The sequence below is a fragment of the Pectinophora gossypiella genome, chromosome Z, assembly GCF_024362695.1.
Source record: "Pectinophora gossypiella chromosome Z, ilPecGoss1.1, whole genome shotgun sequence".
Taxonomy (NCBI): Eukaryota; Metazoa; Arthropoda; class Insecta; order Lepidoptera; family Gelechiidae; genus Pectinophora; species Pectinophora gossypiella.
This window is the reverse complement of record NC_065433.1, coordinates 6,717,779-6,730,859: the sequence shown is the minus strand read 5'-3', so window position 1 is coordinate 6,730,859 and position 13,081 is coordinate 6,717,779. Positions and strand designations below refer to the sequence as shown.

Genomic DNA, 13,081 nt, shown 5'->3' with positions numbered 1-13,081 from the left:
TCCGATATAATACCTCGTATGTATTAAACGAACTGTCTGTCCCAACCTTTTGGTGGAATACGTTGTAAATAGCTAAATCACTAACATTTTAGACTGAAAATGTAGTGGGGCGGAAGCCAAGAGGGAAACCACTGCCTTATTTTTCCCTAAAAACGTAGCATGAAGAATGCTACACCGACAAGAGCGTGGCTCTTAAACTAATCATGGCATAAGTAAACCAGGTATGCTCAAAAGTGACAGCTAACATTTCAAGGTTAGCTCAGCTGACGTCATCCCGCCCTGTATTGCCATTTCGTAATAAATAAACTACCCAATAAATAAATGACCAATGTTTTTATATTTACTTTCCAAGGAAATTTTGAAATTTTAATAAAAGATTTACTTTCAGTTTTAATATTTTTTATAGATGTGACAAGTAGGTAATAGTAATTAAATACATTAGTCAGTAATTCGTTTAATTTTCAATAATAAAATTTACGTCTCTGTAATGTTTGAGATTCTAATTTAATGGTCACACTTAAGTCATCAATGGGCTAGCAAAAGATTGAGCATACCTGGTCTTCTTATACCATGAAATTAATGATGATATAGTAAATAGAGAGATGAAAGTGGAACAAAGTATTGTACAAATATACACCTGATATGAATAGCACAACTGGTTGTAACTTTTACGTTCATAGTAGAACGCTATGCGCAGTCATGAACAACATCAGTACTTTAGAACCCCGTCGCATTAACATATTTGACATTAAGTGGACTTAACTTCAATTTGTCAGAAAAGTTAATGTGACATGGTAACTCGCAAGAAATATTCATAAATACCACTAGTAGAACGTATTTCAAATTATTTACATTATAGTACAGTACTAGGCAATTGTTGCACATTTTATCGATTAGCCAACGTTCAAAGCTGTGCAGAATCGTAAGCTAGGTGTTGTTAATTTCCAATTACATGCAATTTGCACCTATTACTTATAATAATATACTATATATCGTTATAGAAGCTTTGAACAAAGTAGGTACCCTTAAAATATGTTACCCTTTTTTAGTACAGAAAACCTAATCGCCAATACAGAATTAAAGCATCTAACTTTAGCATTTTAACTTGCATAATCTTGCCTTCTATGACTAGAATATTCAGACACATAAATTATTATCAACAGTATCAACTTTTCCCTTGTTAGATTACTTTCTATAGTTGTGTCGATGAACATTGAACATAGTAAGTATTGATAAGTCGTGTGGCGTATAAAATATATATAACCCGTGCGAATTAACTACACATTTCATCAATGGGTTTGCATACCCAGTAGGCCTATTTTGGTAATGTTCTCAGCTTATATAAATCATATCAATTATTACACCTTTATTATCAAACAAACTTGTCGAACGCCAAGTTTACAGTAAAAAGCAATGTGAAATTGACTTTCTAAAGTTTATTTTGGATAATAATGTCAACAACTACACCAACAGTAGGTCTATAGACGGAGTCACGGAGCCCTATGAATGAAAGGTCAATGACCGATGGTCTGTGTCAGTGAAATGGCTTGTTCAAACATGCCAAGTAAACAGTGGGACAGTGCAGTCAGTTAGTGTACACTTGACGCATGTGCGCACGCACAGAACACATACGATCGATTTTTCCTTTAGCAATACGCATCGAATACTCGACCGACTGCAGTGTCTCGCCGGTATACTCGGCGCGTGCCAACAAGGCATTAAAGAATGAATTTGATTTTGATTTTTCACAGAAATTAATTAACAACCGAAGGACCCGGCAACACAGGTTGGGAGAAATTGCAGGTGTCGTTCGTCGTTTAAAAATTGACGATTCAGGTGTAACTATGTTACCCGCTGAATAAAGATATTTTTGAATTCGAATGTCGGGTCCAAAATAGACAGTAGTTAAACAGAAACTTTAAAAGGTTATTATAAAGTTAGTGATTATTTAGAAGATATGAATGCATGGGATTAACTGTGAGAGAACTGATATTAGACAGCTAAATTTCTCAATTGTATACCAATATTTAATGTTTAATTTATTTTTTAAATAACGTCTAGGGCCCTGTGCCGAGGTTTTTCTTGCAGCTTCTTTTCCCCGGCTATACAGGTTGTGAGAAGCTGCTGTAGTTTTAGGCGGATGAGACGTTCGTTATGTAAAAATTGACGATTCAAAGTGTAACTATGTTACCTACTGAATAAAGATATTTTTGTGTCCAGAATAGGCCTGCGGGGAGTCTATTTGATTCGCAAGAGTTATAATAAGGTTGAGGTCGTCGTACCGCTGTTCCCGTGGCGTGCAGTTGGAGTGAGAGCCTTACTCTGTTCATGGTATATGCCGGTGCCGGTGAGGGCGCACTGCGCGGTGAGGCCAACGATGGCGGCGGCGGGCCACGCGGCCAGCGTCAGCCATGACAGGCGGCACGGCGGCAGCACCGCTGGCTCTAGCTTCGCACGCTCCCACACCTGCAATTAACATAATTGGCTTAGGCCCGTGCACGTCAGTAAACTTACATAAGTCGAAGACACTAACAGTGTTACTACAAAACAAAGACTAATAGATAAACTATACTATACTAAAGAAGTCCCGAAGGCCGCGGCGCTACTGTCGCAGATTCTGCATAGAACTATTATGACTTGTCAAGTTAGTTTCATTAAAATCCGCAGACTTCTTTCGTACATACTATTTTAAACCTAGTTTATTTTTAGTTTGTGTTTTGTAGTAACACTGCTAAGGTTTAGAAACATAATAACCAATAGCCCCGTTTCCTTCGTTCCCATAATCTGCAATAGTCCCCGAACCGGGGATTGTCTTTGAACGCACTCATAGTGCATACAAAGATAATAGCCGGTTGATGTCACACCACATTTAGATTAAATTAAGGGGCCTCTACATGTTGGCTTTGGACCCACAACGACCTACAAATAATAACAACATAACATAAGCTCACAACTATATCCCAATGGGATAGTAAGAGGTACGATAGGCATATCCATCACAAGATAAACGAAGTACCCACACCCCATCGAGCTTTCTGTTAGACCAACGTGAATTAATAATAAAACACTTTATTACACACAAATTCACAAGACATTTACAGAAGAAACTTATTCTAAGGCGGGCAAAGGCGGTCTTATCGTTGAGGACGTTCACAACTCTCGGCAGCATACACCTGTACGACTGCATTATAGCTTATGGTATGGAGCACTAACCTCCTCGCAGCTCGGAGCGTATTTACATGCTAACTAACATTATGAATGCGAAAATGAGTATGTTTTTACGCTTGTATTACAGAACACTTAAAGGTCAGAATAGTATACGAGCTGTACGTTCAAAACGACATATTTCTATGTAATTTTTACGAGAATATCGGAGTCGTCATCAACGTCAAAAATTGTTGGATATGGAGCTATATTCTGTGGACGATTTTATTAAAAATTGACATTGTATTTTATTTATTGTAATTACTTGAATGTAATTTTATTTTACACATAATTAATTTATAATTATTATTAGTCATGACATTGAAATTGATCTATTATCTTTTGACATTTTGATTTACTTTATTATCTTCTTTGTTGGCATTATTTTATTTTATTATCATTTTTGACGATCATATTTATGTTGTTACCGTTTTATATTGTGTCTAAAATGTATTGTATAACTAAATGTGAAATAAATGAATCTAATCTAAATGAACATAGTCTAACATCGTACTTATCACTGCGTACATCATTACGAAAACAAGTAGGCGTGGCTTTACGTACAGTATAGTATGTTCAAATCATAGTTGCGTTTATCACTTCAACTCTTACATGTAGGTACGCGTACGTAACACCAACATAACACACTGGCAAATACTTAAAACTACTAACGCATAACGAAAAGATGCAACAGAGGAAAGAAATGCATAGAAAAGTCGAAAGTAGTGTGAAGCGAATGCGGCGAGTATGTCAATAAATAATTCAAGTATACTGTACTGACCCACTTGAGCATCATCATTCTTTCGAAGAAATAGTCCAACGACGTGGCGATCACCGCGCCGCCGTACACGCTCGTGCCGAAGATTGTCAACGCTGCCAAACAAATAACAACATAACATCATCATCATCATCATCAGCCCATGAACTTCCACACTGCTGGGGCACGGGCCTTCCCTATGGATGGATATGGAGATCGGGCCTTAACACGTTGACAGTCCAGTGATCCATATACGGGTCATCATGAACTAGCTCCATACGTCCGTGACCCGTACATGGGTCACAAAGAAACGACCAGGTACGCACTAAGGGCGGGTGCTCCATTTGGATCCCGGGTAACTTAGCAAAGGTTGAAGTATGCGGGACTTACAAGGAAGTCAAAATATTTTGTATGGGGACTGTCAATGTGTTAAACTATCACGCGGGCACAGTGCGGATTGATGGTTATTAACGACTGCTAATGCAGCCGGGACCAACGGCTTAACGTGCTTTTCGAAGCCCTGAATCATCTTACTTTTCCGGACAAACAGGTTATTCAAGCCTGCAATGGCCTAGCCAGATTTCAACAATGTCCCCGTCGGGAATCGAACCCGGATCTCCAGATCGTGAGCCCAACGTCCTAACAAGGATACAGAGGCTATAATAATAATAGAATATATTTACTTACCAACACATATTCAACAAGTTACAAAAATATATATATACGGTCGAATTGAGAACTTCCTCCTTTTTTGAAGTCGGTAACAAAATAATGTAAGGTGAAGTTATACACAAAGCGCCACCAACTCGCAGTCGAGCAGAGTGGTGGATTAAGCTCCTTATCATCGTACATAGGCTATTTATAAAAACATGTGGATATCCCAACAATTCGCACAAAACGCTTCGCATCGTCCTTCATTATGTGCACTGCTAGGGAGTGGAATTTTTTGCCGTCTTCTGTATTTCCAAATGCATATAACCCGAGTGCTTTCAAGGCCAGAGTGAACAGGCACGTTCTGGGCGAGCTCGATACTAGGCCTCGTCAACGCCTTCGGGCAAATCTTGAGGCCAAGAGCAAACCCATCAAAGGTAAAAAAAAACGTAGTTTTTGTTACTTGTCAATCTTTAGTTTTTTTTTATCTATAAATTTCTTATCAAAAGTAGCTGCAAATTGCCTGCTGATTACTTGGGACTCTGCCCACCCCATTAGGGATTATATACTTAATAGCAAACTAGGTCTTACCTTTCTTCCAATACAAGTTAATGACAGCAAAGAAGATTCCCGACCCCAAAAGAGACACGACACACAGCCAGTACTGAAAATGAAGCATATAATTTGATAATAACAATTATTATTTAAATCAGTTACTTTTTATCAACGTCAAAACACGAAATTCGTTTGAAATTTGTATGTCAAAGCACACTGTGACGTCACAGTGACAAGTGATAAATGTTTTTCTCGATTAAAACTTTTTCGTCAGTTTTAGACCTGTCTTTATTTAGTAGGTAATCAGAATTTCAAAATTTGGTATTTGAGTGGGACAAGGTTAAATTAAAAAATGCTAATCTAGAAATAGAAGCCAGTCTACAGTGATCAAAATTCAATCTCATTTTACTTTTCGTCTTATTTTCGAATTTTATTTATGAATAAATATATATATGACGACGTTTGACCGCTTTTATTGATGATGTCACAGGGCAGTATTTCCATACAAACTCCAAAGAAAACTTTCGTTTTGATGGTTCGTAAAAACTCATCTCATTTGACTAGTTTGCCAAGTAGCCTATTTATCTTTGACCTAGGAGACTACCCAATTACTGGCCAACGATAAAATACACACATATTACATTATCATCGTAACTATGAACACAAACAATTCGCTATAAAAAGAAGCCGGTGACCTTTTACAATCGGAAAATTCCACTTGATATCATCTCAGAATCATGGCCTCAATCACCACTCAAAGTTTTCGTTACGATGTCACTAACACCCTGTATACTTATATGATACAGTAGCTGACGGATGACAGCTACTTCTATAGCAACTTCGTTCGCGTGAAACCATACTATTAAAACTATAGAAGTTTCATAGAGGTTGAATTACACAAAGTCCCATCTTAGTGAGCACCTGGGTCATACCGCGAACACTACATACAAACAACCTCGTTATACACAGACACTACACATTGACGGTATCGTATACGCTCATCTGTGTGTGTGTGACGTCTGACGCCATACGTATGTTCGAGGGGGGTGAGGTAAACCTAGCTAAGACGCTAGTGGGGAGCGGAGAGTTGCCGTTCTATACGTAGTATTATTCCTTATTCTATGCCTACGTCCTAAAAAGAACCCCAAAGGCACAATTTGAAACACCAAGAACTTGTAGTTTGTGAGATATCGATATTATTTTTATTTATTTCAAAAATTAAGTACAAACAGTTGATTATGCTAACTAGCATCGTTAAACCATGGTTTGTGTCGATGATAGGTATCTACGATGTCCGTCTTACGTTATACATAGATAAGTAGGTAACAAAAACTTGTGGGTAAGCAATAGGTAAACAAACATTTTGTGCAGTTTGTGTCTAGGCTACGCATCGCAGAGCGCAAGCAAGTGATATGATAACTACATAGTTACAATTGTACCTATAAAACTTATGCCTACTGGCCGATGTGCATAGCAACACGGTAGTGGTGGTGGCTGCGCTCACTGCTAAGCCGGACCCTCCCGCCTTCACCTCAGCCGCCGCGTACTCAGAACCGATATACAGGGAGGCACAGATAATGTTAACTAGATACGTACCTACTTAATGAGTAATTGAGTTAGTGATCTTTCGCTTATATTATTATACCCATTTACGTATATATTTTAGAGCCCAACAAACATCTTGACGACAAAGTATCTTTTAGTAGGACTTCTCGACTTTTTTATTTGACGATACTTAACTACTTGGCAGGAGAAAACTTCGATGATCGCAAGTAAAAATATAAACGTAGAAAGATCACGGCAGTTAATAGCTTTATTAAAATACAATACCTACATTCCCAAGAAAAACATAGCATTCGCTTAGCATTAGGGATATATGTTCACCAGAGCATCATATTACGTATAAATAAACGCGCATATGCAAATTGATAAATATAATTATGTATTTATTTTTTACTTTATATACTAATTATATTACATACCTAGTAGATATTTATCAATACTACCTATGATGCTACTGTTAGGCATAATTAATTATGCTTCTATCGTTACGAAACGCTAATGAAAACCAAATCGAGTTTACGTCAACTTTCACTACCTAATAAATATTATTGCGTAGCTTTCTCCATTTCCATGTATTATGTGATACAAACGGAACCGAGGTGTTAATAGTTTATATATAGCATTCCGGTTACAAACTGCTATTGCAGTTGCATTGAGTTGCTTCTCTGTTGGACAGGGAATTAAAAACAAAACGCATTCAGCTGTTTATCATTCCGGGCAAGTCGTAAAAAAGACATGAATTTCGGGCTTTAAACACCTGAATTCCACTTTACGGGTTTTAATTCATGTCTGAATCATAGATAATTGATATCACGTGGTTTCCCAGGATTTATACCTGGTTCACCCTTTCACGGACAGAGACCATGGATCATTGATGGTTCATAATAGGTAGTATGACACCTTGGAATTGGAACGTCCGTAGACGTTCTGTCCTTGAATGTGTTAATGGCTATAGGCCCCCTATTACGTGGGACTTAAACATAGCTGACGAGGAGTAGGTGTACCTATGTATGTATACTATACTAAACACCTCTGCCTACCTCTTTGGTGACTCAGACGTGATGCTATGTTACGTTTTGTCGTAAAGACCGACGGAGGGATTGTATCGTTTCTAACAAGATGGTCCTTATATGGGGATGGGCTGATCGCCTGTTAGCATACTCTTCATCATATCCATCTTAAGACCTCAAATCAAATGGCTGAAGATTGTCTCCTGATTACTTGTGGCTTGGGCAACCCCATTACCCATTAAAGTTTATGTATGTGTGTGTTGAAAATACTTCATTCACTATAGACGGTAAATTATCACAGACGAAAACATAAACTTACTTAAGGTGATTCGTTTTCCATACAAAAGTTGATGCAGTGCTACAGGAAAACGGATAGAGGAATATTGTTATAAAACCGATAAATAGTAATATTTTGGTGTATTATTTTCGCAAACTAACAAAAATTTTGGATCCGAATACGAGAAGTACCATATTTCAGACCCTCAATTTTGATCAATTCTACATTTGTAGTGGTGCAGATTACAGTGTATTTGCTGAGCGTGTAGTGGTGTCAATGTTAGTTTGTGTGCGTGATAGTTTTTTTTTCTCTGGGCTTTGACTGTTTGACAAGTGTAATAGAATGCCGGTGACAATTTATAAAGAGATTTTGTATGAAGAGAATAAATATAAATAAAAAACTAAAAATACTACAATTTGAGAAAAGGAATACTTATTGGAAAAATATTTTTATTTATACGCATATTATTTAAACATTTTTAAATAACGTGCAAGTACGGTGTTTAAAAAAAGTGTTTAATGGCTGCATGGGCATAGTTTCCTTTACCTTGCCCTTCGGGGAAATGAGGAAAACCAAACCAAAAAAAACTGTTGCGTTTACCGGCATAAATAGTTGTCATTTATAATTAATTATTTTTCCATCCAACGCAACGTAGTGATTTATATTCCCTTTGCCGCCATTATCAAAGATGTCATCGTTGCGTACGTCGATCGCTGCTTATAGAGACCATAAATATTCAGGACCAAGAAAAAAAATAAAACATGTTCGTGAAGTCCTGAAGAGAAAACATGGCGAAGATGTATCGTAAGTACATGATTAGTTGGTCTTCTCTTACGTTTTTTTTATATATTTCAATGTAGACATTGTACCTACATTGATTTCAGCGGTCGGTTAGGGTGTCGTAAAAGGGATCTCAACACTTAGAAAAATTTCACTTCGATTTTGACTTAGCCGAATTTTCGAGTGAAATTACTATGGAAGCTGGACTAAAATTTTCAAAAGTTGATTCTACGTAGTGTCGCAAAAAGGGTCCGAGACTTAGAATAATTTTGGTCGATTTTGTATGAGCGCCCGAAGGGCCGAGAGGCGGCGGTGAAGATTTGTTTCGCAACGACAGCAGTCATGGGTGCGAGCGAAGCGAGCACGGAAATTCGCGGCACCCCGTCACTGCAAATATAGGTTACGAAGGCTGTATGGCAGGGGGCGAGCAAAACAAAGCGAGCCGAGTGGGTTACTTGTGACCGTCGAGGCCCGAAGGGCCGAGAGGTGGCGGTGAAGACCTTTAAAGGTCACGAACTTTGAAGGTTTACTACATAAAGTTAATATTATGGGAATATTTTTGATTTTGGATAAGTGACCTTGACCTTTAAGATCAATGATCTTGGTTACCTTGACCTTTGAGGTCACTGAAATCGAAAGTTTACTGCATAAAGTTGATATAATGGTAATATTTCTGATTTTGGATAAGTGACCTTGACCCTTAAGGTCAATGACCTTGACCTTTGATGTGTCTGACCTACACTATATTTGTGAAGAATAAGGGAATAAGGTCATGACCTTGACTTTGAGGTCAGTGACCTCCCTAGGTCATCTAAGGTCACCCGTGGTTTCCCCCCACCCTAATACTCCCACATCCCCCCGGATCCCGAATGTTACTTTTGGCGATTTTTGATAAAAAAAAACTAAGTCCTAATTTTGTATGTGACCCTTTTTGCGACACCCCGACCCAGCGGTATATTATTTTTTAGTTATTTCCAGATAATGGCCCCGATTCCTGCAGACACCGTCTAATTTTATTTTAAGTTATATCCGTCATTTTCATATCCGTCGAAAAGGAAAGGGACGGATGATTCACAGCTCTTAATTTTAGAAAGAATGAGTAAATGAATGAATAACCCGGGCGAATCAAAAGGTACGTCGCTGGTATGCAATCCGTTTGACGTGCTGTCTACTTAACTGTGTCGGGTTATTGACGGATGTAAAATTTTTAGACGGTTGGTTTAGATTCGTGCTTAAAATTTACGCGTGTTCCATAAATTTTATGCTTGTCGATTACCCGTCCCTTTCCTTTTCGGCGGATAAGAAAATGACAGATATAACTTAAAATAAAATTAGATGGTATTTACAGGAATTAGCACCAATATTTGCAAAAAAAGTCTCTGCGATTTTTGGACAATTCTCACATTTTTCACAGGGGACACATCGTCGGACACGTGATGTCCAACATGTTATTTAGTTTGTAGGTACTCTTAAAAACTAATATAAAACATTTAATTTTTTTAGACGTAGCGACGTATGGCGTAAAAAAACAAAAACTGACGATAATGATTCTACTGATGCTTCAAGGTTAGACTTCATTTAGTAATTTATAATTTAGTGATCTAGCGGTTAGAGCGTTCAGCTTGCGATCTGGAGGTCTGGGTTCGATTCCCGATGGGGACATTGTCAAAATGTATAGCACGTGGTGGAGTATGATTGATACCCTGATGCAGTGACACATTATAGGCTGTTTATGTTTGTATAAGTTAGACCAATATGCATGTTTGAGGTTCGTGCCCGCTGTTAGTGTTCGACGATTGGTTTGGATGGTCGTGCTTGAGATTCGTAAGCCGATCTTTATATACTTACTCATTTATTTGTATAACAAAATTTAATTTTATTATAGAGTCAACACAATTAAAAAATATACCAGAGCTGTGCCGAGTTATCGCGTAGAAGCGACTTATAATAATGAACCCACCAGCAAGCAGCCTACGATTCCAAAAGCTAAAGTTTTGGATGTGAATTGGCCAGTTACTAATCCAGATCTATCAACTTATGAATTGACTGTGGAAAGAGTTTCAGTGGACAACTTGTCCAAATTATCAGGAAATAGAATTGTCGATATTCACCATGTTTTGAGTTGGGCGTTTGAACTCCAAAAACATAGCTTGAATTGTGAAGGCGGTGTCATTGAACTTATTCAAGAAATTAAAAATGGATTTAATTGCGTTTATATTTTCCAATGTTCTATGTGTGGGAAGGAATACCGAAAGAGTAACGAAAAAATTGAAACTCTTAATCAATCATTTGTTTGGGGAGCAGTCACGGCAGGTAGTTATTACACTCAGGCAGCGCATATTACAAATATTATGGATATACCCACTATGTCCGCAAATATATTTCGAAATACCGAAAAGTTATTAGGGTCTATATGGGAGGACCAACTCACTGACGAAATAAACAAAGTTGGACAGCAAGAAAAAGCTATAGCTCTTGAAAAAGGAAATATTAACCAAGAAGGCATTCCATTCATTGAAGTTTATGTTGACGGAGGATGGGCTAAAAGGTCTTATGGTCATGACTACAGCTCTTCATCAGGAATGGTAATATCACATATTTTCAATAAGTATAAAAATACGGATGACTACATATGTATTTAGACAGAAGTCTTCCCTTCATTGTTTACTAACGGCAGTTTTAACTATGAGCAACTGCGTCTTTTTATAGCAGTGAAAAGAAATTCAAAACAAATATAAATCGAGTTACCGGTCTATGAGCGGTTCATATTTACCACATAACTGGACTACGCCCAATCCAAAAGTCTTATTCTCTCAGAATAGCTTGGTTTTAGAACCAGACATTCCTGCGTTCAACAAGTGCACTGTATTCTTGAACACATCTCTGGTAGATTGCACTACAAAAAATCTGTCGCTATGGGGGCGCTATACTTCGATGTGGCGGAAGCCACAATGACCCAGACTTTATCAAAGTCTTCCGCTAGCTAGATCTACAAGCTTTACTCATTGGGAGTACTAGACCATCTCGTGCACATCACACAAAACTGTCTCTCTAATCGAACCTGATATAAATGAATTAATTAAATATTGTATGCTTTACTGTTACAGGCGTGCATAATTGGAAAAGAAACCAAAAAATGCCTTTTCGTTGGCATCAAAAATAAATATTGTTACCATTGCCACATGTATCAAAAAGACAACAAAGATGTGCCATCACATTTTTGCTTCAAAAATTACCAAGGTCCTTCTACTGGTATGGAAGCAGCTATACTAGTAGAAGGATTTCAAAAATCGGAAGAAATGCATGGGCTACAATATTTATCCTTTGTTGACGATGGCGATTCTTCGGTATTTGCCCAACTAAAAGAAAAGGTGTCCTACGGTCGTTACATCAAAAAAATTGAATGTAAAAACCACGTCATCAAAAATTACACCAGCGCTTTATACAAGGCGAGCTATTATGTTCTTATTTGATTACTTATATTTTTTTACAAAGGAAACCAATACATGTAAAAATTGTAGTTTTGTAAAAAAGGTTAGACAGGAGTGCTTGAGCATTACCGTTTAGATTATCATATTAGGCGACCACATTAGTGAAATTGTATAACAACAGTTTTATAGAACATCTGGAGCCCCGAGTATTTTCTTGCAGCTGCTTTTCCTCGGTTATGCAGACTGAGAAGCTGCAGAAGTTTTAGGCGGAAGAGACGTTCTACAAACGCTTAAAATGATATATGGAGTTCTTCACTCAAGTGTCTTGAACTTTTAATTTATACTTGCAGATCCTTGCAAATAAAAAGTTACCTCTATATGGGCGGAGGCTACTAAAGGCCAAAATACAAAAACTGACTGTGGTCACAAAAAAAATAATCATGCAAAATCACAGTAATCGCACACATATGAGAGAAGATTTAAAAAATGGCCCTTCTCACGTTTTCGGACATCATGACAACTGCAAACATTATTATTGCAAATTCACGAATCCAGAAGTCAAAGATGTTGATAATAACTTGGACGACATGAAACAGAAGGCGCCAACCGTTTGGGCTCTTATATGTGCTGCCAATGAAATGGTCATTACAAAAACCCACCGACTGTCCAACGAGACAACAAATTGCGCAGAGAATTTTATGAGCATTGTCAGCAAATTTAATTGTGGCAAGCGTCTCAATCTCCACAAAGGTGGTTCGTACCAGCGAAGAGTTTACCTTGCAGGTTATATTAATATTATTTAAGAATACTCATGCTTTTTTGGTGTTATTTCTGTAGAAGGTGGTAACCCAGT

At 37.7% G+C, this 13,081-nt stretch overlaps 1 protein-coding gene across 2 annotated transcripts in view; it reads right to left on the bottom strand.

Annotated features, from left to right (window-relative positions):
* Nucleotides 1-13,081, bottom strand: part of LOC126380786 (transmembrane protein 198) — a 32,018-nt gene that overhangs the window by 11,012 nt on the left and 7,925 nt on the right. Inside the window, exons 5-7 of one of the 2 annotated variants that reach the window (XM_050030388.1) lie at nucleotides 5,204-5,276; nucleotides 3,986-4,077; nucleotides 2,283-2,466 (exon numbers count right to left, since the gene is read on the bottom strand). In XM_050030388.1, coding sequence (XP_049886345.1) covers nucleotides 2,283-2,466; nucleotides 3,986-4,077; nucleotides 5,204-5,276 — 349 coding nt within the window. The remainder of the gene's footprint in view (nucleotides 1-2,282; nucleotides 2,467-3,985; nucleotides 4,078-5,203; nucleotides 5,277-13,081) is intronic. The other variant, XM_050030389.1, reaches the window with a different exon arrangement.